The sequence below is a fragment of the Mastacembelus armatus genome, chromosome 4 (assembly GCF_900324485.2).
Source record: "Mastacembelus armatus chromosome 4, fMasArm1.2, whole genome shotgun sequence".
NCBI classification, from domain to species: Eukaryota; Metazoa; Chordata; class Actinopteri; order Synbranchiformes; family Mastacembelidae; genus Mastacembelus; species Mastacembelus armatus.
This window is the reverse complement of record NC_046636.1, coordinates 19,462,481-19,487,528: the sequence shown is the minus strand read 5'-3', so window position 1 is coordinate 19,487,528 and position 25,048 is coordinate 19,462,481. Positions and strand designations below refer to the sequence as shown.

Genomic DNA, 25,048 nt, shown 5'->3' with positions numbered 1-25,048 from the left:
TGCCGAGTAGAATTTTGAGTTGAGTTGAATTTTAGGCTGTCGAGGCTTGTAGATCCATGTTTGGATCGAGTCACATCCAGTCCTGAAAGTCCTGTATGATTACTAAGGATTTACTGTACTTTTAACACAACTTAAAAATGTCTGTATATAATGACTTAAGTTCATCCTTTGTACAAAATCATTCAAGACAAGTCTTATTCAGAGAAAGGCGCAGTGGACACCTTGTGACATCCGCAAACAGACATCTGTGTTCACAATAGTAGATGTAGATATGCCTTCACAATACAACATTGTTTACACACCAGACTTCCACACCAGGTTGCGCAGAGTTTGAACATAGATCTCAGCCTGCTATTTATCTTGTCTGCTGTAAAAGTGCAAGAGATTAAACTTCAAGTGGGAGGTTAAATATACCAGTAATATTACTTTGTGGTTCAGGGAGATATAATAGCTGCTAAAAGGTGACTTATGCACTGAGATTTGGGAGGAAGCATTATAAGCAGAGAGCTGTTTTTAGTCCTCTCCAAATCGATCATAGTCTTTCTCCAATTTTACCATGTATTTGCTAAATTATAGTATAGTCAGATACTGCACAACCTACATTCTGACAACATGCTCTTGAAATTGATCTCTCCCTTTTTCAGGGTATTGAAAACTGCTTTGCAATGCAAATCAGTTTAAATGGGGTATATGAACTTAACTATTTAGTGACAGGCAAACTGTGTGAAATATTGTTCTGTTTACTGTCATTTAGTTTGTTGTTTTAACATTTTAGGTTTCCTGAATTTGTTTTGTAAAGTGTTTAAAACTGAACTTAGTAACAAATAGTTGTACTTTTTGATGATGCTGATAGTGGTCAAGGAGATGCTCCTAACATGGTTTCTCCTGGTTGTTTTTTACAGCATTCATTCAGTCAGACACAATACTAGAAGTTCTACATTTTGGTGAAGGAAGCCTTTTACAGGTAGGTCATAATATAGACATTTAGTTAATTAATCTACTAATAATAATTGTTTTTAATATTTAATGTATTTACAAAGCAATAAAAAGATGACACATATTTCGTTTGCAATTTCATTTTTACCTTAATCCACAGTATGGCTCTTTTCTTTTGCAGGCTGAGTCTGACATTGATTTTAGTTTATATCATCAACAAAGGTAAGCTTTTATGTTTTATTCATTCTTTTACACATATCCTCTGCTCTTTTGTACAGCAAAATGAAAAAGGTGTTTGTTTTTACTTAAATGACAGTAGATTGTGTGGGTGTAGTCAAATGCTGCTCTTATACTTGATCTACATTATGTTGAAACATTGTGCACTTGGATTGCAGTCTGTTGTAAAGTACTGCTATAAGGCCCCAAAGTGGAAGCACAGTAAGCAGACTTCTTGAACAAATCAACAGTGCAAAGCCAGAGCAGCAGGATGTTTCATTTCAGACTTAACACAACCAACATTTACCAACAAAAAAAGGAACAAAGATGCTGCTGAAATTGTTGAAATTGTTGCAAATAGGCAAATACATTAACCTTCACTGTGGTCATGTGAATTAGCAAGCACAAAAAGGTTGTTTTTGTCAAGGCTAACGAACCTGGACAGAACTTTATGACATCTGGCCGGCTAGCAAAGTATCAGTTAACACCCAAAAATAAAAAGCTTGTGCATCAAAAACACACGGTGCCACGGCCTCCAGTGTAAGACAGCAGCTTAAAACCATACTGACTGACAAGTTTGGTTAATTGAATGGAATCCTTTAGGGAAAGAGAGGGCAGTTTTGTTTTTTATTTTCTTTTTCCTCCAGTGAACACACCCGTATGCGTGTGGAAGAGTATACGTGGAAGAGTTGAATCTATTAGGGCAGATGGCAGAGACACAAGTTTGACAACTTGAATCTTTTTTGACAGGGCTGAGACAGGCAGATTTTTGTGTTTTTTGATCACTGCCTTGCCTTAGATACTGACAAGTGTCCATGATTAGATCACATAACCTCACCTTCAGGATTATAGTCACTGCCTGTGGGTGTGTGACTGGCAGAGAGAGCTTGTTCGCTGTATGTCCCAATAGACAAAACTACGGAAACCCTTTTTCCAAGGCAGGAAACATGCAGAAGTCAACTTTTCATATGGTGATTTTGTTTCACGACCTCCACATAATGTAGCACACATGCATGTGTTGTCCATGTGGAGAACACAGTGAGCTTTACCATTTGTACAGTATGTTCTAATCCATGAAAGGGTTATCTTGTAGAGGCAAAGCATGACCACTCCTTCAAGTTAGGTGGAGGATACTCTGTAGTTTCAGGCATTTTAAATGTTGAACTTTCCCCATTTCCTAATTTTCTGTATATGTGTAGTTTCTTTGTTGGTAATTATTTTTTGCTCTCTGTTTCCCTGTTTTCACTGAAATTTGTGAGAAAAGTTGTCAACATCATATTTGCTTACATAGGAGTTAAAATGCATTTCACAGTGGTGCTTTTTATGCACTTGTCTTATTAAGGTTAGCCTGACACTGGACATATGCAGATCTTGAGGCCAAGAGGCACAGTCCTCCTCATGATCTCCCCGGCTACTCCAGTTACACACTGACATTCAACATATTAGGTCTGAAGCGGCGTGCAACAGGCCGGGCAGAATTCACAGCCAGGATCCATTTGAATCCCTTATTCAGGAAGAATTTTGCCAGTAGTTGTACAAACGAGAGAAGTGAAGATAGGCAGTATATGATGGGTTATTCCGGAAGAACACGGCATGGTCAGGGACTCTGTGTGGGTTACTGTGTTCCTCAGGGGAGAGAAATCAATCCCATCTCTACCAAGCTCGACCATTGTCTGCCCCTGTACACATAGACCTGGTAGTAAATAGGTGAAATGGATCTCTGGTAAATTGTCTGACTCTGGGGTGATGTTAGACTAATTACATATGAGTGATGTATTAGGGGATGGCTTACCATCAGGTGCTCTTTCATCAGTACTGGTGAGAAACATAGGAGAATATATTTTTGTCTGCATATAATCCCTTTTCCATGAATGGTTCTTTCTTCTTTCTATCCTATCCAAAAAAAAAGACCTTCTGCCAGTGAGGTATTTGCTTTTCTGCCTTTAAATGGTCTAATGCTTGGTTATGCACCACACCTGCAACACTCATGAACTTCACTTTCCATGCGATTTACATAATGGCTCTCATTGCACAGTTCTGTTATTTACTACCTCTGCCAAAGAAGAGTTGCTTCTCTTTAGGGACAGCCTTGTCTATTGTTAAAATACACCTGTTGTTGAACAGGTTTGGTGAGTTACGCCTACAACCAGGCGGATACAATCGATGCTCAAAAGTTGTTGCCCTTCTGTGAGAGCAACGCCACTCTGACTGTGGCAAGAAGAGAAACACATTTTTGTTTTTCTTCTCTTGATTTTTTTTTTTTTTTTTAACTCTGTGGATTTTTAGGGTGATTTTAAATATGGAAATAGTGAATGGCAGATGGGAGTAGTCCCCTGGCCAGTTCAATGCACTGTTAAAAGGGCTTGGGCACAGACAGTGGTGTCTGTTCTTGTATGCTTAACCTCTCATTTGTTTGAAATGCACACCAATATGGACATTATTTTTCCTAGCCTGCTGTTGCTGATGTCACATCTTCCTGTCTCTCACAGCACGTCCCCACACCGAGGGAACTGCCGACCTATACGATTTGAACCTCCAATGTTGGACTTTCATGAACAGTAAGTGTTTGATATATTCTTACACCAGTTTATTACTTTTCATATGATCTGAATTACAAATCACATTGTTTGAGGTATTTGCTAATAGTAAGTTTGTCGTTTTAGACCTAAAAATTCATATTACTCCATAAACTGCTAAAGATTTTTGACTTGATCAAAAGCCCCTTATATTAGACTCAACATTTCCTACACTGTACCTACCTGTACATGTAAAGTAAAACATTTGAGTTACTCTGAGGTGATAAACTTGAGTTTGACAACTATACATCAATTACTGAAGAAGAATTTTAGCCTTCTACAGAATGCTCATAAGCACCGCAACATATTCTTTAACTACAGTGCTAGCTTCACCTAGCTTCACCTACACCAGACTTATTAGATCAGATTCCACTCTAGGTGCAGTAGGTGCACACCCATGTAGCATGAGCCAGCTTCAAATGCAGTCTACAGTACGTTGCAGACTTACACAGTACAAATGACTCAGTAGCTCTTAGAGTTCTTGGACCAGGGTGAGGGACGCAGCTGTCTCAGCTTGTCCTCCCCTGTCTTGCTACAACAAAAAACAATCCACTTATCAGTTGTGAATGTTTTGAGGGCATGAAAATGAAACCCTGAGAAATTGTCACCCTGTGTCAAATACGCCTGAAAGGATGAAAGGATTTGATTTAACAGCATCAGTGTATCAGCATATATACAGTACAGAAGCTCAACTTTAGATCCACTGAATAAGATATTTAGCAATCCAATTACTGTGACCATTCAGCCATCTCTGTGCTTTAGTCAAAATTAATTAGTCTGAGAATCATAAGTTTCAGGTGTCGAGAAGTTGATTTTCCTACCACATTCAAATGATAGAAACCACATGCTGCCTTGGAGGTACGAAATCAAAGAATTGATAAAAGGTTTTTAATATTGACTGTCAGCAGCGCAAACTACAGTACATGTAATTTATATATTGAAATATGCAAAAACCACATGAGTGGTTCTGCACAATGAATTTTGAAGGAATGTCCATCATTATTTTGTTGAATGTCTCTAAAAGGGAAGCTATGTCATTGTACATTGAAAAACTCTGACCTTTAATGTCACTCTGAACCTCTTTAAGTTTCATGTCTTTCTTCTTTTTGCTGCCTTTAAAAAGTCTCTCTTTTTTCTTTTTTTTTTTTTTACAATTAAAATGTTATTATTTTGGCAAAGTTTTACTCACTTGATACATCCACTTGTGTTCTACAATTAGCTTCAAATTTCTTAAACTGTATTTTTGTTTATTTGCTCTTACAAAGGCTTCTTTTCTTCCTTTACAGACCTGTTGGAATGCCAAAAATGGAGAAAGTTTATTTACATAATCCTAGCTCGGAAGAAATTAGTTTAATATCAATATCGGCAACAACAGCACATTTTCATGCATCTTTTTTCCAAAATAGGGTAAGTGCTTAAACACTTTAAAATCACTTTGTAATTTTCTCTTTGTCAGCAGCCCAAGTGTCACAACAGATCAGTTTTATAAGAACTTCAGAACCCATTAGCAGTTACATTGTTTCAGTTATTACACTGGAGTATCCAACAGTTTATTTGGAGCCTTAGAGTCTCTTCAGAAACTGGATTCAGATTGATACACTCTGGAGTAGCTTTTCTTCAAGAATCTCTTGAAGATTTTTCTCTCTTATCATAATGCTGCTGCTACCATGCTTCACATGCGGGAATAGACTACCCAGGTGATAAGCAGTACATGATGTTCTGTCCAAACAATTAAATATTTGTCCAATCGGACCGGAAAATCAATCTTTTACTTAAAGCATGTTCTGTCTGATGCCTCCCTCCTGACAGGTTCTAGCACACTTTATTGTGGATTATTGAGTTTGAATTCAAGAAAAATAAATGGCAATTTTATTTAGCAAATCTTACAACCAAATAAAGAAGTTAAGTTTCAAGACGTAATTGGCTGTGAATATTTTGTAAAGCCGCTGTAGGTTAATTGCAGTGTACAAACACAGTCCACAACACTCAAAACTAGGCAAAATAGAGTGCAAGTAGTACTTGTGAAGCACATTCTGTGTACACAAATTAAACAACACTCTAATAAAGAAAAACAGATTTTTTTATTAAGCACAATTAATAATAATAATTGTAAAAGAGTCTATAACAGTCACTGAAATGAAGGGTATAGGTGTAGAATTAATGTTTTATTACAATTTTCTATTGTGACACTTTTCAAATATGTATTTTCTCTTGTTGACAAAATCCTTATACAGGAAAAACCAGTTCTCTGGCTTAAGGCACAATTGCAGCAAACATGATGTTATTGTACGTCGATTAATTTGGGTTTGTGAGAAACTAAGATAAGATAAACTTTATTAATCCTCCAAAGGAAAATTCAGTTTTCATGTAACAAAAGTAATAAATAGTAAAATGACCTACAAGAATTTAAGAAAAAAAGTCACACTGCGGAGCTGCAAGTCTGCTGTCAGAAATCAGCAAACAGAAATATAAGCTGATTTGTAATAGCAGTGAACGTTAGAGGAGCCAAAACATTTAGAGAATGTTCATTGTACATGTGTCAGTTAAGAGTCATCAATGATTAATACGTGAAGTGGTTGAGAACCATGACTGAGATTTTACAGTAGAGAATATTCCAGCCTAGTCTAGGAAATGTTACATTACAAATGATCCTGCACAACAATCCTGAAATTTAATTCTAATTAAAATTGTGAATTTTAAAAAAAAAAAAAAAATTAATTATTATATATATGATTTAGTGAAATACAGTTTCAGTGTCATATTTAAAGTCCAAATTTGTGAACTCCATTCAATTAACACAAATGTTTTAAATTCAGTCTGTTGGTTCAGGACTTGTTCGACAGGTGTTGACCATTCATACACTTCCTAAGTAAGAGAAACTTGATGGAATGGAATAAATACATTCCAATTGCAAACAAATGCGTTCGTACAACTGGTTCTTGCATAAGTCCCATTGTATTGCCTCAAGTCACCGATTATACAAATTGGGCTGTGTAGAGCAGATTGCTTGTTTGTGCTTGTTTTGCCATAAGAGTTTTTAGTTGAGAAAGGAGAGACTGTCTCTTATTGACAGTTTAGCAAATAAATCATCTTTTTTGTACAGCATGTGAACACAGCACACAGAGTGATGTCTTATTTTTGTGGCACTTCTTCATATCAGTAAAACATGCACCTATGAATATTTGGCAGCATCCTCTCTGTGTACTCCTCTACAGAATGACAGAAATATCCTGATTCAGAAAACATACTTTTGACGATTATATTAGGTAGATCCATATCTTTTTGTTCATAGTCATATTAATCTCAGAAAAGTTCACATTGGGTTTAATGAAACCTAGTGCATCAACGTGCTTTCAGTGGTGAATGTTAAAATAAATTGATCTTCAGGACATGAGCAACTAGTCGACAAAGACGTTCAGTGGGAGGGAAGTCAGTGTGGTTTCAAAGATAACAGCCTAAGGCCTCCAGTTCTCTGTCATGGGATATGTTTGTGTAAAGACTTTCTACATTGGTCAAACACGAGGAGGAAGAGAATGTTTATAGCCCAGTTAAAGCAAGGAGGCTAGGTTAAATAACAAGCACCTCTCTGGTGAGCACTATGAAAATGGCTCTGCTTATATATTGTTTCCTGCTTTAAGAAAAATCATGATCAGCGTGTGTTTCCTATGACACTTAAAATCTTTTTGTTCCTGCACTTCCAGAAAGCCTTTATTTAGTGAGCAGAGAGTTTCTCACACTGAAGCTGATGTGTAAAACATTTTCAAAACTCCACTGGCCTTGTGTTCTTTCCATTAGAGACACTAAACATTCTTGCTGCAGAGATGACACAGGATCTGCTCTGCTTTTTGTTAGTGTTTCAAAAACCCATTTCTGTAATGCGTTCTAGTTGACAGGAAATTTTTTGGGGGCATCTGCTGCAAACATCACCAGAAAGTCACCATTTGAAACCACAGTTACCACCAAAATGCTGAAGTTAGTGTGTAGCCATAATGTTTTCGCAGCAGTAGTCCTTTTAAGGTCAGGTGTCGAGGAAGTCAGCGTTGAGATGTTTGAGGATATGAGCCCAGCTGTTTGGTGTCAAAAAGCTGTGAATTAACTGTTAAATTGTGTTTCCTCATCAGATAATTCCACCTGGAGGGAACACATCATTTGATGTTGTGTTTCTTGCTCGAGTAGTTGGAAATGTAGAAAACACATTATTTATTAACACATCACACCATGGAGTGTTTACATACCAGGTAAAGAAAAACATTTAAACTACTTTCTTTAAATTGAAATGTTTATTGGCAGAAGTGTGACTTATGCTGCTTTTTTTCCTCCTGTCCTAAAAGGTTTTTGGGGTGGGCATCCCAAACCCCTACAGACTGCGGCCTTTCATAGGGGCTCGAGTCCCAGTGAACAGTAGCTTCTCACCTCTGATAAACATCCACAACCCCTACAGTGAACCACTGCAGGTAGTTTACCTGACTGAGATTGGCTGATGGTTTAATTAGCACATTCATTTTGATTTTGTATGTTGGTGGATTGATTTGATGTATATGGGTTCTGCTTTTCCTCGTTTTATTGAGGTTGTTGAGATGTACTCCAGTGGCGGGGATCTGCATTTAGAGCTTCCCACAGGTCAACAAGGAGGCACTGGAAAATTATGGGTTAGTTCCATGTGGCATCTGAGTTATTCCACTGTTCTAATCAAATCTTGTTTTGATTTAAAGGTACATGAGTACTGTGGTCACGCTGACCTTCCCTCTCTTTAGGAGATTCCTCCATTTGAGACAAAGGGGGTGATGAGAGCCAGCTTCTCATCGAGAGACGTCGACAACCACACGGCTTTCATCAGAATTAAAACCAATGCCCCCGATGAGGATCAGTTCATCATCTTGCCTGTAGAGGTGGAAGTCACATCAGGTGCGCCTTCTTAGAAATTTTGGGAAGTCATGTTATCTACAGAACCTTCTCTGTCACTCTGTCTTTGCTGTATGTAAAAATGTGTTATAGATCTGTATGTTTTCTGTTTTTGTTCTTTCAGCCCCTGGTATATACTCCTCCACAGAGATGCTTGACTTTGGTACACTGCGTTCACAAGGTAAAAAGTTCTATAAAAGCAGCTGGTTTTCGACTTTTTTTTTTTGTTTGTTTTTGCTCACTCTCCTTTTCTCTGTCCCAACTGCTTTGTGTTACAGATCGTCCAAAACTCCTGAATCTACACCTTTTAAATTCAGGATCAAAAGATGTCCCAATTACAGTAGGTATCGTTAGATGTCTTTTTAAATTGTTAAGCTGTTACCTTGACCCTTTTATAACCCTCTTCTTAACTTCTGCTTCACAGAGTGTACGCACAACACCATCAAATGAGGCTGTCACAATAGATTTCAAAGCAGTCACACTGAAAGCCGGAGAAAGCAGATATACCAAGGTTGCAAGTATTAGTTTTGATGGTAGGTTGTTTTTTTTTTTGTCTAGTAAGTAATGGTCACTTGTTCTTTTGAAATCTACATCCTGTTTGATTTCCTACATAAACATTTACATTGTGTTTTTGCTAAATACCTTTACATATATATATGTAACAATATATATGCTGTATTCATATTTTATGTTTTCTTGAGGTCATTTTATTTGGAAAGCACTAAGTTTGTGACTTAAATTAGACCAAAAATTAAATAATAGAATATAGCTCACTGTCTCCTCTAACTTCGGTATATGATGTAGATTTAAGTGTAGTTACATGAATCGTTTCCCTTGAACACAAGCTCTTAATAAGTGGCCTCTGAACATGATGTCAGTCGTTCCTCTTCAGCTAGAGAGAAGCATAGAAAAATCATCTGGACATGAAATGAAGATTCAGTTTTATATGATTTTCCCTTTTTACCTCTGTTTAAATTCTCTCTTTTTTTAGGTTTATTCATATACTTTGGTGAAATAATACAAAAGAAATCAGAGGATGCAATAGTCATCATCTTTAATAATATACAGATTATTGACTAGAGGTCTGCAAAAAGTCTTCTCCAGCTTTAAAGATGTTCGACACTGGGTCCCTCATTTCTTACATTTTTTACTTTGGATTGCACAACATCCCCTTGCAGGGCTTTGTATCCTTTCGCAGCACACTTATCTGCTGTGTCAATTTTGCTTTTTCATTGCAGCCTCAAAAGCAAGAAAACCATATCAGTTCTCTGGTAAAATAACTGTTAAAGCAAAAGAAAAGAGCTACTCCAAGCTTGAAATCCCATACCAGGCAGAGGTTTTAGAAGGGTGAGTTATTTTGTGGATATCCAGTACACAAGGAGTGGGTGGTTTTATGAATTATGTAGGAGGAAAATACTCTTAAAGGAGTTTCACTAATGAGTTGTTTCTTCTTTCAGATACCTGGGCTTTGACCACACAGCTACCTTGTTCCACATTAGGGACAGCCCTGTGGACCCAGTGGACAGACCCATCTTCCTCACAAATGCCTTCAACTTTGCAATTCGAATACACAGCGTGTCCCTGCCTGAAGAGGCCAAAACCATGTTTAACGTGAGTGTCACTAGAATGTGCTAACAGAGGTCTTTCTGATTGTACCGAGAAATGTGATATGTGTGTGCGTGTGTGTAGAGGGCACAATGACAACACTTTTTCACTTTCTATTTTAGGTGCAGAACTTCAGTGCACCCATTCTCATCCCCCAACATGAGTCACGTTACATTTTCTCCCTCCTCTTCCGGCCAGTCCGACCATCTATTCACATAGACAGCAACATCCTGCTCATCACAAATGCATCCAAGTTTCACTTGCCTGTCCGGGCTTACACAGGCTTCCTGGAGGTAACGCAATAGACAAAACGATAGCACAGCTATAGTTACTGCTGACCAATAATATCTAGGCCATTCATTTACCATCACAGTGGTACTGTGCACAGAATTAATGTTCATACTGAAATCAACATAATAGATTTGCCTACAATATAATACATTTAAATATGTATTTTAAAGCTAGTTTTACCACACCAAATTGCATTAGATGGTTGCTACTGAGATCTGCTGAGCTAATAACCACAAGGAGGAGTTTATCTGAGTTTTTATTCTCTCTTATAATTGGATTTAATAGCTGTCTCATATTGTTATGTGAAATAACAAATTGAAGTTTATCAAAATGGATACTTGCAGTACATGTACAACAAAATCAGGGGGGGTAGTTTAGCTTGGTTTTGACTAAATACATAGTTTGCTTTGTCTTTATATGGCACGCTAGGTATCATGATTCATTATGAGTATGTTTAATGCAATGTTTGTTCATTGTTGCCAGCCCCTGGTCATGCCTCCCAGTCTGAAGGAGAGCCTCTTGGACTTTGGTGTCCGCAGTGCAACAGACACCAGCAGCATTACATTTGTGGTGGTCAACAGTAATCCCATAGAGGTGAGATCACACAGTATTCTACATGTACACTAGCACGATATCTGATTAGCAGTTATGAGGTTTTCTAGACATTTGAAATAATTATGGGAATGGGAGAGTTTGGCCTAAATGTTGGCATCTTTCCTTTTCAGTCACTTGTTTAAGACTGTTTAAGTGATATATACTGACTTGTGTACACAGTTAAGCAAAAGGACCAAAAGAATCCCAGTCCAAAGGGAATTATACACGTTTGTCCTTTCCACTCTGCAGCTGGATATTAAGTCGTGGCTGGTCACAGGGGACAGCCTTTCCATGGAGCTGCTGAAGACAGAGAAAGGAAACACAACGGTGGCTTTGAGTCACCTACGAGAGCTGCAGAACACTTCAGCTTCCCATCACAAAACAGTAAGACCTCTGCAGTGTCACTCCAAAGCTGCTTTTGGCTGTTCTGACCCTCATTACATTATATTCAGTACAAACCCTGGAGGTGGGTGTCAAATAGTTGACAGTAGCGTCACCAAGCTAATGCAATGCTGTATAAAGGCACTGTGTTAAGTCCTGCCTTCATGAAGCTTCTCATATTCAGGTTTTGTTAAGACTGTGTCACATGGTTCTGGAATCAACATTATGGTCATTTTTGAGGTTGTAACGTGAAATGTTTTTGTATTAGATTACATTTGGTTAACAGCATCCTTGTGTTGGGAGTGTTAGGAATACTGGAGGACAATTAGGTGCTTTACTTAAAAAAAAAAAAGTTAATATTTTTTTTGCTACAGGTGATATTAGCATCTGGCTATTACGCAGCATTCAGAGTGACACTGGTGGCCAAGGCACTGGAAGGCATGTATGATGGAGCAGTACACATAACCACAGATTATGAGGTAAGTATCCTCTCTTATGTGGTTTTAAACCCTTTTTTTACACAGCTTTCAGTCTGATGCTGACATGAACTGTTCTTTTCTCTCAGATATTAACCATCCCAGTGAAAGCTGTCATTGCAGTTGGCACATTAAACAGCTCTCCCAAACACATTATTTTACCACCTTCATTTCCAGTAAGTTATATAAGTTGTATTTCACATGTATACTGCACAACCGTGACGATGAGATGTTCACATACCTTCTGCCATGTGTGTATCCTTTTTTTTTCTTCAGGGGAAAGTTGTTCATCAAAGCTTCAGCATACAGAGCTCTTTTACCCAAAAAGTTAGGCTGCAGCAGATCCGCTCCCTGACCGAGGATATACGTTTTTATTACAAACGGCTTCGCAACAACAAAGATGAGCTGGAGCCAAGACGTAAATCTAAGGTAGACGGTCATCTCAAGGAGCTAAATCAGCAAGCCATATTTGTCTTAGACATAAACTTATTTTTTTTTCTCCATCTCTTTCAGGTGGCAAATATTTATTTTGATGCCAGCTTGCAGTGTGGTGATCACTGTTATGTGGGGCTTCCGTTTGTGTTTAAATGTAAGTTTTTGTTTGGTTTTTTTTTTTGTTTTGTTTGTTTTATTTATTTTTTTCTTTTTAACGTGTCACATTCAACCCTCATACAACTAAAGCCTGAATAGCCTGTTTTTCTAGGGTAGGTGGGGTTTTAATACTATGTGCTGGTTAGTAATGTTTAAATTTTAAAAATGTGTGGTAGGGTAATTAGGGTAATTTTTTTTTTTTTACCATAACCTCAGCTATAATTATAGCTTTTTTTAACTATCAGGAAGTCTTTTTTGCAGTGTGCTGTACCTATGAGTACAGAGACCTATCACTGAAATCCTTTGATACTGAAGAAAACTGTTCAGTCATGAGGAGCTTCCTTTACTGAAATGTTTTTTATTATTAGTGCTTGTGTATTATGACTCAGAGGTGCACAGTAAGTTTTGAAATTGAAATTCACCTTATGTAGTAGTGCCTTAAATGTTACCTTGCACATCTACCCTTGGCTTTCTTTTTCAGCTTTGTGCTGTGGATGGTTCATTCTTATTTTGCAATGAGCTAAATTACAGAGGAGCGCAGTGGATATTTTCTTCCCCTCTCCTTGTAATGTAAATCCTGCCTAAATTGACATTTAGAGTCCAAGTAATGTTTTTTGTTTTTTGTTTTTCTTTCCCCACAGCTGAGTCCAAGCCTCATGGCCTGGCGTTACAGGAAGATATCTGGGATGCTGATGTGGATCTTCATCAGAAACTTCTCAGACGATGGAAGGAGCTGAAAGAGCACTCTGGAAACAAGTAAGCAAATTAGGTGTTAGAATTCACTGATCTTTTAGGCTTTGTTTGCCAAAACCTTCTGCCAAATTAGTTGTTCTGCACTAATGAACTGTTTACATGTTTTCTTTTCTTGCTGAAGGATTGAAGCTGTCTTTGAAGTCAACACAGACCTTCAGAAAAACGTGCAAGCTAAAATAACAGCACATTTGACCTGGCCCTCACTTGTTAACTCTTCACAGCAAATTACGTTCCCTCTAACCAACACAAACAGCTCCTCTGTGAGTAGAAACAGTCCACATATTGTTAGCTCATGCACACAGAAACTGCACGAATATTTACAGGTAAAATTCTGTGTTTGAAACTGAGGAAATTTTTCTCTTTCTCTCTAGGATGAGGAGGTTATTCTGCAGAATCCTGCCGACGTCCCCATATACGTACAAGTTCTTCCCTTGGCGCTGTTACCTAATCCCTCTGTGTTTTCTGGAAAGCTGGCTGACAGGTTGGAAATCTCATCAATCCCTGTATTTCCTTTCTCTCTATCCCATTCCTCTTACTCTGGCAGTAATTTTCTCAAACTTTGTTTTCCAGATTGCCATTAGGAAATTTGTCCAGCATTAATATTGACACAAACACCCTAGAGTTCCAGGTTCACAGAAATCAAGTGAGTGTTTCAACAATAGAGAATCCACTTATTGGCATAATCACAGTCCTCCTGTCCATAGTTGAGGCATCATGTGGAAGCTATTTGTTTCCAACTTGTCGTCTGTTTGTTTTTGGCAGACGCCCCTAATGAAGAGCAGTACAGGGTTCATAGAGGGATCAACTAGACCCTTTGTATACAATCTCCTCCTGCAGCCTGGAGAAATCAAGTCATTCAATGTGAGGTTTACTCCCATCAGCAACCACAGTGTCTCCTCCCTCCTCATAGTCAGGTAATAGCAGTTTTTTTTTATGCAGGTAACCTGTCTCTTCAGTAAATATCTGTTCCTCTTGTGACATGTGCTTCACTGGGATTCTGTTTAGGAATAATCTAACTGTGATCGACACAATCATATTGCATGGACGAGGTACGACGGAGAGCCTGAAAGTTGCAGGGAAACCTCCAGGACAAGGCAGCTCGTTGAGGTTTAAGATGACTGAATCCCTGCTTAAAGACTGCACAGAGAGTGAGTTTGTGTTGCTGAGACCCAAATCAGTGCACACAGATCATTCAATGGTTTGACACATCCAGGATAAAAGGAGAGCAATAACAGCTCAGTGCAACTTGTTGGAGCCATTTTTCTCTCTTTCCCAAACATCAAGGAGAACAACGGCTAATATCAATGTCACTCCGACGCCACTGTCACACAAGTGACCTCTTCCACAGATGTAAAGTACTGTACTGATGTGCAGTAGTTACTTTTGGAAGGGCAAAGATTACGATGCATTTCCACCTTTACAGCATCTGGCTAGAATGCATGTCAAAATACATCCAGATTTCAGTCTGCCTCAAATGCTCTCTGGATGCATATACACCTGTCTTTTTTAAGGCGGGATGCTTAACAGATCTGCCAAAGACACATGAGATGACGAAAGTGTAAGTGTGGTTAAAGAGTACATTTAAACTTGAGACAACATCCACAAGCACCACTTATATTATGATAGTTCGAATACCACTGCATTATATACTTCGGTCATTGTTTCTTATGTTACGTATGTTTACATGTTTAACATAGCAGAAAACATTCACACATATTAAGAATAACTAATACTCACTATATTTCAGAAGGTGGATCATTTGTATACCCAGAACAGAGTTTTTAATTAAAAGTCTCTGTTTTGTTTATATTACTATTCTCCATTCATCTCCACAGCAGTTTTACCTAAGTCACTATTCTGCATCAACATCTGTGACCTGTTAGAGGAATACCAGCATTTAGAGAGTCTCAAGGAAAAGTCCCAATGAAGAGAAAGTGTATTATGAGAACATAATTTAAGGTTCTCATGAAATAAAATATGCTACCAAAATAGTCTTTTAGAAAAACGGATAATAGCCATGTACATACTGTACCTGCAGTTGCTGAGAAACAGTTGATCTGTAAATGATAAACTGAGCAACAAGCTTTTTCCAGTAGACTAATGTTGCAGACTTTGCTGCACACATACAGTGCCACAACTAAATCATGTTCTAATTAGCTAGAACTTGAGTCCTCTTCAAAAATATCCTCTAAAAGAAAAGTAGAAAATTTGACATTGTAATTGTTAATCTCTGCTCTTCAAAATAAGTCTGTTAAATCCACATAGAATTTTACAGAAATAATTTCCTGTTTAATAATAATATGGAACATACAAGCACACAATGACATAATCTTAAAGTGAGGAAATTAAAACATTCTGTTTAGCACTGGACTGTATCTTTATTTTTAAAAATCCTGCAGTACTCCAAAAATGTTAAAAACCTAAAAACCTTATACAGATTGTCCCTCTATGAGGATGTCAACATGATTGTGATGTAGTTAACGTTAATATAATGTTGACAGTTCTCTTTATATTTTGCATTAAAGCTCATTACTATCCCTTTGTTTGTTTTAGGGACAAAAGTCAAAGAGCCAAACTTCACCCTTAAAAGAACCTTCAGAGTGGAGAACACAGGCTTGCTGCCGATCACCATCAGATCAGCAGAAATCAATGGGCAGGCCTGTGAAGGTTATGGATTCAAAGTTCTCCATTGTCAAGAATTTGCACTGAAGCCGAATGCTTCAAAAGACCTCATCATACTGTAAGTGAACAAACAGCTGCATGTGAGTCTTTTGCTCATGGTGTGTGTGCGTGTGTGTGCGCCCTCCCCGTCACCTACGAGCTCTATTAATACTTGTTCTCAGTCTCTCGGGCTGAGTAAGCCCTCAGTAAGAAGATGAATTGGCTCTCTGTCTCTCTGCAACCTCTGCTTGCCCCTGTTAAGACTCATTTTTTATCTTCGCTGAAAGTTCCCACTGCATCTCTTTTTTTACATGGATGAACACATGTACTCGTACATTTTGTTATCCCTTTACAGATACAAAAATTTGCCTCAATATTGGCCAAATATTCTAGCAAGGGTATATTTTCTGAACTGTGTTCGCTGTTATAAATCCTGATGTGCCGGCCGGTCTGCTTTGCCTAGGTTCCTCTTAGTAACGGAAATATACTGACACATTGGTGTCGAAACTGCCTGCTAGCTTCCTGTCAGATATTTCCTAGTGTTAACAGCAGTGGTGTCACAAAACAGCAAAACCTGATTATTTGCAGTTTTCAAACTTGCCACAAGATAAATGGTTCATTATGTTTTCTGTGATACAAATCATCAGCTATTTAAGCCTCTGAATTACTTTTTGAAAATTAAAATTGAACTGATACATGTGTTCTTAATTTGTAATGTGAGAGCCAAATGTTCAAAAAGCCCTAAAGGTGTTTCCACTTTCCTTGGGCTCCTCAGAGCTTGGGCGTGAACAGGCTGTTTATTTGCATGTGTTAGGGCAGGGCAATTTCCATTTTCATTATTTGTACTAGTCCATAAATATTGGTTACCTCAAATGAAAGGTCTTTCTCATGACAGGTCTTCTCACAGCAGGCACTTTCACATCTAACAATAGATTAATACATTGTTGAGGAAATTTAGCTGCTTCAGTTTCACATCCTTGTACTGTGCATGCTGAGTCACTGTCATAACTTGCAGATTAGAACAATACCTCTTTAATGTTAGTAGTACTACGTGTACTTTTCCTACTATAAATAGTTACAATATCAGCCCAACTTCAACCTGAGGTTTAATCAGCCGCTGTAAGTGTAACTGTATCAAAATAAAGGCATGTCCAACTATTCTGGTAGTATTTATCACATAGGTTGTTATAAACTTTGTCAATTTTATAGTCATATGGCAACAATAACTAATGAGAAATGAGCAGATTTATCATACAGACACTTTCATGGAGTTCTCTTCTTGCTTAGGTTCACAACCTCACTAGTTACATTAGGATTTTCTATTATGTACCACAGCGTTATTCATATTGAAAATGAGAATTGCTGCTTATGAGTAACACATTGGACAGTAAACATCAAATAATATGCCAATGTTAAATAGCCTGCTGAATTACATCAAAGCAATATAGTTTGGTCAAACATTTTATGAATCAAATTTAATTAAAATTTTGAGAGCAACATAACTCTCAGCTTTCATATTTTGTTGAGGTATAGAGTTTTCTGACAGTGACATGTTGCTTTGTTAGAGGAGGTAAAGCACAGAAGGAGGAACCAGTAACAATGACTTTTGACAGCTTCACGCTGTGTCCCAGATAACTGACTATGTCAGTTAGCCACTGTGCAGTAGCAACACCCTGGTCCTGACACACCGATGTGGAATGTGTTTATTGTTAATGTTGAATTGTGCTTTTGTTTTCCATCTCTTTTCAACATTGCTGCTTTGGGAAAGATCTTTAGTACATAAGCTTTTTCCAGCTTATACAGAATAAAATAATGCTGCACACCTATCTGAATTATCTATTCTAATATACCTACAGTAGCACAGCTATTTGATTGGTTAGAACATTTTACCATGTGGCAATTATGAACAAATACTACGTTATACATTTGACCCACTATATAAAACTGCTAAACTGTAAACTAAACATGCATGTTTAGAAAATCACTACATTGGACAAAATGAGATATGATACACACCTCACCTCAAAGTGTATCATATCTCATATACACCTCAAGTGAGGCAGATTCATTTTAATAATAGTTAGTATCTACAATAAAGAGCATTCTGTGTTTGTCAAAACAAAGGGTATAATAAAACTTCATTAAATAGGTTTTGACTGTCCTAAAACATCCAGTGGTTCAGTAGATTCATAAACCAAAATCCTTTGTCTCCTAGTTAGCCACTACTTTCTTCTTGTCTTTTACCCTGTCTGTAAATCAGAATCCTACTTTGTAGTCACATTATTGGACCACAGGTTAATTTCAGATGAACATTGCTAAGGTTCATTGTGTAGCTGTGAACACATTTTTAAACTTTCCCTCCTTTCCTTACAGGTTTACACCCGACTTCACTTCATCTCGAGTGATCCGGGAGCTGAAATTGGTGACATGTGGTGGCTCTGAGTTTGTGTTTGTCCTGAACGCCTCCTTGCCCTACCACATGTTAGCTGCATGTACAGAGACCCTGCCCAGACCGAGCTGGGAGCTGGAGCTCTACATCATTGTCTCTCTCATTATGAGGTTAGTGTTACTCTGTACTGTTTAGTGGCATTAAGACACCACCCAAAAAGCCAAAACACATGCTGGCGTTTTTTGTGAAACTTCATTTCAACCCAACAGTTACTAATTGTTTTATTTTGTCTTCAGTTCCATGTTTCTGTTGGTGATTGCCACAGCCTACCTGGAGGCTCAGAGCATCTGGGAGCCTTTTAAGAGACGCGTGTCTGTAGAGTCCAACTCCACCATGGAAACTGGGAGACCATTTAACCTCAGGGACATAGTGCAAATCCACAGTGATTCAAAGTAAGTAGAACATATAGTTGCTGGGTTTAGGAAATATGTTCAAGTGATACTGTGGGTATTGTCTGTTTATATATAATACTGTCTAAACCTATGGTCAGATTTTCATCATCGTTAACAGTTATGAACAAACACAATGTATGACCCACAAATTATTATTATATTAAATACATCATTCAAGCATTCACAAAAACATGGAAAACATGTGAACCCTTTGGCCAATGACAACAAAAGCTAATTGAAGCCAGGAGTTGGCAAACTTTGGTTTGGTCAGTGAAACAAGGTTGGAGGTGTAGGTTAGAGTAGCTCTGAATAATAAATCTTTGTATTGCTCTTCACAAGTAACCTTTGTTGATGTGAACCATATCTGCTAAAAAGAGATGCTGTAATACGTATGATCAGGAATTGTCAAGTTGAATAAATGGAGATAATTTAGTACTGTGGGTGCTCAGCTCAGATGACTCTAAAGGCACAACACAGTTTGCTAAGTGAGATAAGAAAAACTACTAGAACAACAACAAAGCATTAAAAGAATGATGTTGTCATTAGTCCACTGTACACGCAGTAAGGCTCAGGCCATTTGTAGGTCAGGAGAAGCTGGGTGATGCGACAGCACAGAGAAGCCCAGTCAGAGCAAAGACCATTACCCAACAGAGATTGTGAGAATTTACTTGAGAAAGCATTGATATCAGACGTGCCATGAATATGTCCGAGCTGAAGCATCTCTGTGAGGAGGAATATGCCCTCAGTCCTTCCTGAATATTCTGCAGGCCTGATGTGCAGCTACAAGAAGTCCTTGATTGAAGTTATTGCTGCCAATAGAGGTTCAGCGTGTTGTCATATCCAAGGGATCACAAGGTGTTTCCATCAGTACTGTAAAGTTTAATGGGTGTGTTCAGTTCAGAGACAACAAAAGATTATAATGGCATGTTATTATCTTTTAGTACTTTGTTTGTTTGTATATACCTGTGACTCAGATGAAGGTGAATCACGTTCTAATGACCAGTGAATGCAGAAAACTGGAAAATCCCAAAGGGTTCACATATTTGTTGCTGCTGCTGTTTCATCATCAAAGTACAGAAAAATAAAAGGTTGATTTAGCAAAGAGAAAGATCCATCTATGCTTAAGATACTAAATAATACTGAATAATGTATTTAATGGCTCTGACACGCAGATAAAACACTCAACAGCTATTCTGTGGCCAACAGGTTTCTGTGGTTTTTGCTGTATCAGCTGCTCAAACCACTAGCTGGCCCATATCGCTGGCTATTTGGAAAACTTTGCATGTTCAGTATGAGACAGTCTGTGAGTGAGAGCTGTCTGACAAATTAATGTGTGGTTTCTTCGTCTGTTTGTCCTTTTTCTAGAAATATAAGACCACATGCTGACCCCAGCAGTCCAACACAAAATTTTAGAGTGCTGTGTGGTATTCTGTTTTAACAGCAATAATGGTCATTTAGGCATTTTAAAAGCTGGCTTTGATTTTGTTGCCTTTAAGAATAATTTGCATTTTTAATTATTCTGTCTCAGTTTTGAGAGCTCCAGGTGACATATGTTTTTGTGTGTATCGTCGTGGAAATTTGACGACATTGACGAACCTGCAACACATAACTTCTACTTTCTTGCCCTACATTTCTGTTTTGTCCTTCTTATTCTCCTCAACATCACTTCTCTACCTTTACCCTTAATTCTGCAGCAGATTTTTCTTACTTCTATTTCTGCCTCCCTTTCTCACTCCTGAAAAGAGTGCCAATTTATTTCTTTCTTCTTTGCTTTCCTTCTTTCACTTCCTCTTCTCCTTCTCAACAACATTCTATAACCACACATTTAACCCATTTATCTACCATCATTTAGCACTGGGACTGGTGCTTCCACTTTCATTGGGCTTATAACACACACACACACACAATAATTCTCATTCACACTGATCTTCCCATCTCATCGTATGGTCAGATCTTATCACACAAACACTAACTTTGGATGACACACTCCAGCCAGGAAGGTTTGTATGACACTTTCGTTCCGAGCAACGTACCCTTACTGTACACACATTGTGCATACAAGACACTGATGGAGTCACCACAAAGCTTATGACATTATCACCTCATTCATATGCCCAGTTCATGATATGGGACAACTTCTAAGGTGGTTCTTATCAACAATAATAGTTCCCTTCTTATAGACAATAACATCTGACTCCTCATAGACAATAGAGTACTTCTCATTAACAACAATAGCTTACTTCTCATTTAACAGCTTACTTCTCATTAACAACATTATCATACTTCTCATTAACAATCAGAGCTTACTTCTTCAGTACCGTCTTAATTTTTTCATGTTTTCCACGTATGGGTTGTTTCCTTAATAAACCATATGGCTTCCCAAAGGAAGACTTATCCTCAGCCAGGGGAGTTTTCCTGTTTCTTTTTTTTTCTTCTTCTTTTTTGTTTTTTGATTTTTAGGATTATTTTTTCGTCATCTGGCGTCTGTCCCTCAGACTCACTGGTCTCATCACCAGGAGGGATTACAAAGATCATGTGATTACCAAACACACACACCTAAGGTTTTTTCTTTGATGCAGACCAAAAACACACCAAAAACATAAATCAACACTTAACAGACATACACAAGAAATGATTCATAACACTGTAGTCAGTTATTAAATGAATGGAGCATCCACTGTCGGGCACCCGTTCTGACCTCAGGCGGGATCCGGCCCTCTGTTTGTCGGAGCGGAACTTTCCCTTCATTTTTAAATTTTACTACCGGTGGGTCCTTCGGTCTAGAACAGGCGCTGGTAAGTGGCATGTCCATCCCATCCTCGTCGCCAAATTGTTCTGTCGAGATTTCTTTGAGTTTGAGAGTTGCTAATTCTCAGGAACAAACACAAGTGTGATGAATCATCTCAGGTTTAATTTCATGCTGCAGGGAGAGAAGACTTCTCTAAGCATTCTGACTTTGTGTTACAGTACTCAGGATTATATATGTTTGACAAGAAAGGGGTGGACTAATCTTGAACAGACCCCACATGTTTGTTCAGGTATCTATCTTCAGCCGTCTTTCATCAAAGAAAACAGATTAAGTAAATATTCAAGTGACCCTTTGACCTAGTGTAAAACCCCCACATTCCCCCCTTTTGTCAACACAGTTAGAACTACTAATCAGAGGGAAAAAAACGTCAATTTCATCAGTCTCTGTTGATTCAGTAATAGGATATGTGTCCATGTCCTTTACAATGTGAAACTGTCCTTTTTGAAGCTGATTCTGCAGAAATCCTTGATTCCTCTGACGTCCCCTTGTATTATTCTGTCGAGATTGCAGGCTCCTTCTGCGAGGTTGTGTAGCTTCATTTGGCAAAGTCTTTGTTTCCCAGCCGACACATGACATCATGACCCAGCTCCTTGGGCCAGGTTGAGGCATTTATTAATGTAGTTTTCCACAGGTGACTGTATGCTGCATTATCCGGAGTGTGCAGCGAATACAGTTACCATGCAGGTGCAATAATCAGCTGCTGACTCACCCCCCTTTTGTCCGGTATCATGAATCTCAAACCAGCAGACTCTCAGAGGAATTGCAGTCCGCACAGCTTCATACAAGGTGTCCATCGTAGCGGTGAATTTGTTGTGACCCCACTGGTGCCGTGTTGTGGGTCTGATGTTTCCCCATCGGAGTTTGATGAACCTGCAACACATAACTTCTACTTTCTTGCCCTACATTTCTGTTTTGTCCTTCTTATTCTCCTCAACATCACTTCTCTACCTTTACCTTTAATTCTGCAGCAGATTTTTCTTACTTCTATTTCTGCCTCCCTTTCTCACTCCTGAAAAGAGATATAACCACACATTTAACCCATTTATCTACCATCATTTAGCACTGGGGCTGGTGCTTCCACTTTCATTGGGCTTATAACACACACACACACACACACACAATAATTCTCATTCACACTGATCTTATGCTTGACAAGAAAGGGATGGACTAATCTTGAACAGACCCCTCATATTTGTTCAGGTATCTTCAGCCGTCTTTCATCAAAGAAAACAGATTAAGTAAATATTCAAGTGACCCTTTGCCCTGGTGTAAAACCCCCACACTATTTATAAGAGAGGAAAATTCAATTCAATTCAATTCAATTTTATTTGTATAGCGCCAAATCACAATACAAATCATCTCAAGGCACTTTACAAAAACTAAAACTAAAAACCCAACAATTCCCTTATGAGCAAGCACTTGGCGACAGTGGAGAGGAAAAAACTCCCTTTAACGGAAGAAAAAAACAGCAGAACCGGGCTCAGTTTGGGCGGCCATCTGCCTCGACCGGTTGGGGTGAGTGGATAGAGCAGAGAGAAAAGAACAGCAACAATAAACAACAAATAGACACTGCAAGTTGGTGGGGCCAGTAACTGCACATCAGCGATAAACAGCTCCAGGACCAGGGACACCTGCAGAAGGTACAGAGAGAGAGAGAGAGAGAGAGAGAGAGGGAGGGAGAGAGCACAAACTAGGGGAGAGAGAGAGCACAAAGTTAGTAACATTCAATGGTGGAATATACATGAGATGGGAGAGGGGGGGGGTTAGGGTAGGGGAGCTCAGTGCACCGATGGTCCTCGGGCAGTCTAGGCCTATAGCAGCATAACTAACTAAGGGATGGTTCAGGGTTGCCTGAAGCCAGCCCTAACTATATGCTTTGTCAAAGAGGAAGGTTTTAAGTCTAGCCTTAAAAGTACAGAGAGTGTCTGCCTCCTGAACCCAGGCTGAGAGCTGGTTCCACAGGAGAGGAGCTTGATAGCTAAAGGCTCTGCCTCCCATTCTGCTTTTGAGAACTCTGGGAACCACAAGTAGGCCTGCACTCTGAGACAGAGTGGTCTATTGGGATAATATGGTACTATGAGGTCTTTAAGGTATGAAGGAGCTTGATTATGAAGGCACAGTCGTCGTAGTTCGGATGCTGGAAACACCAAATCTGTAGCCTGTTTGGATCAAAATTGTTTAAACTAAAAAGCATTTGATCATAAAAATAGTTTGATGCATTTTCTGATGATTGACTGAATTGATTAACCAACTTATGGTTGTGGCTCTAGTTGTCTTTGTGTTCTGATTTATGAGTATAGACTGACAAGATTTCCAGTTGTAGATCAGCCAGGACCTCCAGGCCTAGTTTGTGATATGTTTAGTGCCAGTGTCATTTGAATGCAGTCAAACCAGATAAACAGCCTAAATGAGCTTTTGTTGTGTAGCAGTTTGTTACAAAGTGAAACAAACATACAACCGCTGTAAATGAGCTGAGTTGTATTGATGTTTTTTTTTGTTTTTTTTTTTTACAATGATGTGACAACCGGTTGGGTTGTACTTGCAGCTGCTCTGCCAATAGTTTGTTGACATGTCTGGAGTTGTTTTCACCAAGAAGACAAATCGTGCTGTCAGAAATTCCCCGTAGGTCTGAATTACAAGTCAGAGGTTAGATGTGATCATTCTTTCCTTCTTAGCTACTCCTAATACAAGGATAATGCAGTAGCAATAATTGCAGAATTGTATTGCATATGTGCAACTTTGGCAGTTTTGCAGTGGTGTAAGACAACAATGCATTTAATCAGTTTTTTTTTTTTTTTGGCAGCTCTTGTGAGGTCACATTATATCAACGCCCTTTCGATCATGGCAATACTACACGTTTTTCAGTTGGTACAATTGTTAACTTCACTGATGTCACAATAGATTTAACAGACTTTTCTGTCAATATTCAGGTTGAATGATTACAGTGACTCAACCCAGAACTCCAGAGGATTATATGCGTCCAGCAACGGAGCAGCTCGGGTTGGAGGCCGACAGAGCAACAGCCGCACCCTATCAGAGTCAGACAGCCAAGATAAGAGGTCCAGGATCAACTTCAGCCATCCATCTATGCAAACTGCTTCCACCCAGCTGACCAAAGGAAGTGCAACCTCAGGCCAAGAAGGCCCTCCACCATGTCAGCTAAACAACCGTAAAGCTCGGAGTACCAAACAACTGGATCTCCAGAGTCAAAGTTTAGCTGGGTTATCATCACCCCACAGAGGCCTCTTCCCTAAGGATGCAGAATATGCCAACCTGTTAGGAGCAATGGACAATGATCTCGACCGTCCAGAGTCACTCAGTGCTGAGGCCCTACAGGAGCCAAGTTCTCAGTCCATACAAAGCAAAGGTACCCACATTTGTTTTTACCAGTAGGGCTCTGTGAGTATTTAGAGGTT

At 38.7% G+C, this 25,048-nt stretch overlaps 1 protein-coding gene across 6 annotated transcripts in view; it reads left to right on the top strand.

The window, feature by feature from the left end:
- The window catches only part of tmem131 (transmembrane protein 131), a 30,608-nt gene that overhangs the window by 1,860 nt on the left and 3,700 nt on the right, over positions 1-25,048 (top strand). For 5 of the 6 annotated variants that reach the window (XM_026304974.1, XM_026304976.1, XM_026304973.1 and 2 more), the window contains exons 2-31: positions 903-964; positions 1,118-1,158; positions 3,642-3,710; positions 5,015-5,135; positions 7,850-7,966; positions 8,060-8,182; positions 8,297-8,377; positions 8,483-8,633; positions 8,755-8,811; positions 8,909-8,970; positions 9,055-9,163; positions 9,869-9,977; positions 10,088-10,241; positions 10,358-10,528; positions 11,010-11,120; positions 11,370-11,504; positions 11,876-11,980; positions 12,067-12,153; positions 12,254-12,406; positions 12,491-12,566; positions 13,210-13,324; positions 13,443-13,581; positions 13,693-13,802; positions 13,892-13,964; positions 14,084-14,235; positions 14,327-14,469; positions 15,875-16,061; positions 18,356-18,541; positions 18,668-18,823; positions 24,563-24,999. In XM_026304974.1, coding sequence (XP_026160759.1) covers positions 903-964; positions 1,118-1,158; positions 3,642-3,710; positions 5,015-5,135; positions 7,850-7,966; positions 8,060-8,182; positions 8,297-8,377; positions 8,483-8,633; positions 8,755-8,811; positions 8,909-8,970; positions 9,055-9,163; positions 9,869-9,977; positions 10,088-10,241; positions 10,358-10,528; positions 11,010-11,120; positions 11,370-11,504; positions 11,876-11,980; positions 12,067-12,153; positions 12,254-12,406; positions 12,491-12,566; positions 13,210-13,324; positions 13,443-13,581; positions 13,693-13,802; positions 13,892-13,964; positions 14,084-14,235; positions 14,327-14,469; positions 15,875-16,061; positions 18,356-18,541; positions 18,668-18,823; positions 24,563-24,999 — 3,792 coding nt within the window. The remainder of the gene's footprint in view (positions 1-902; positions 965-1,117; positions 1,159-3,641; positions 3,711-5,014; positions 5,136-7,849; positions 7,967-8,059; positions 8,183-8,296; positions 8,378-8,482; positions 8,634-8,754; positions 8,812-8,908; positions 8,971-9,054; positions 9,164-9,868; positions 9,978-10,087; positions 10,242-10,357; positions 10,529-11,009; positions 11,121-11,369; positions 11,505-11,875; positions 11,981-12,066; positions 12,154-12,253; positions 12,407-12,490; positions 12,567-13,209; positions 13,325-13,442; positions 13,582-13,692; positions 13,803-13,891; positions 13,965-14,083; positions 14,236-14,326; positions 14,470-15,874; positions 16,062-18,355; positions 18,542-18,667; positions 18,824-24,562; positions 25,000-25,048) is intronic. The other variant, XM_026304977.1, reaches the window with a different exon arrangement.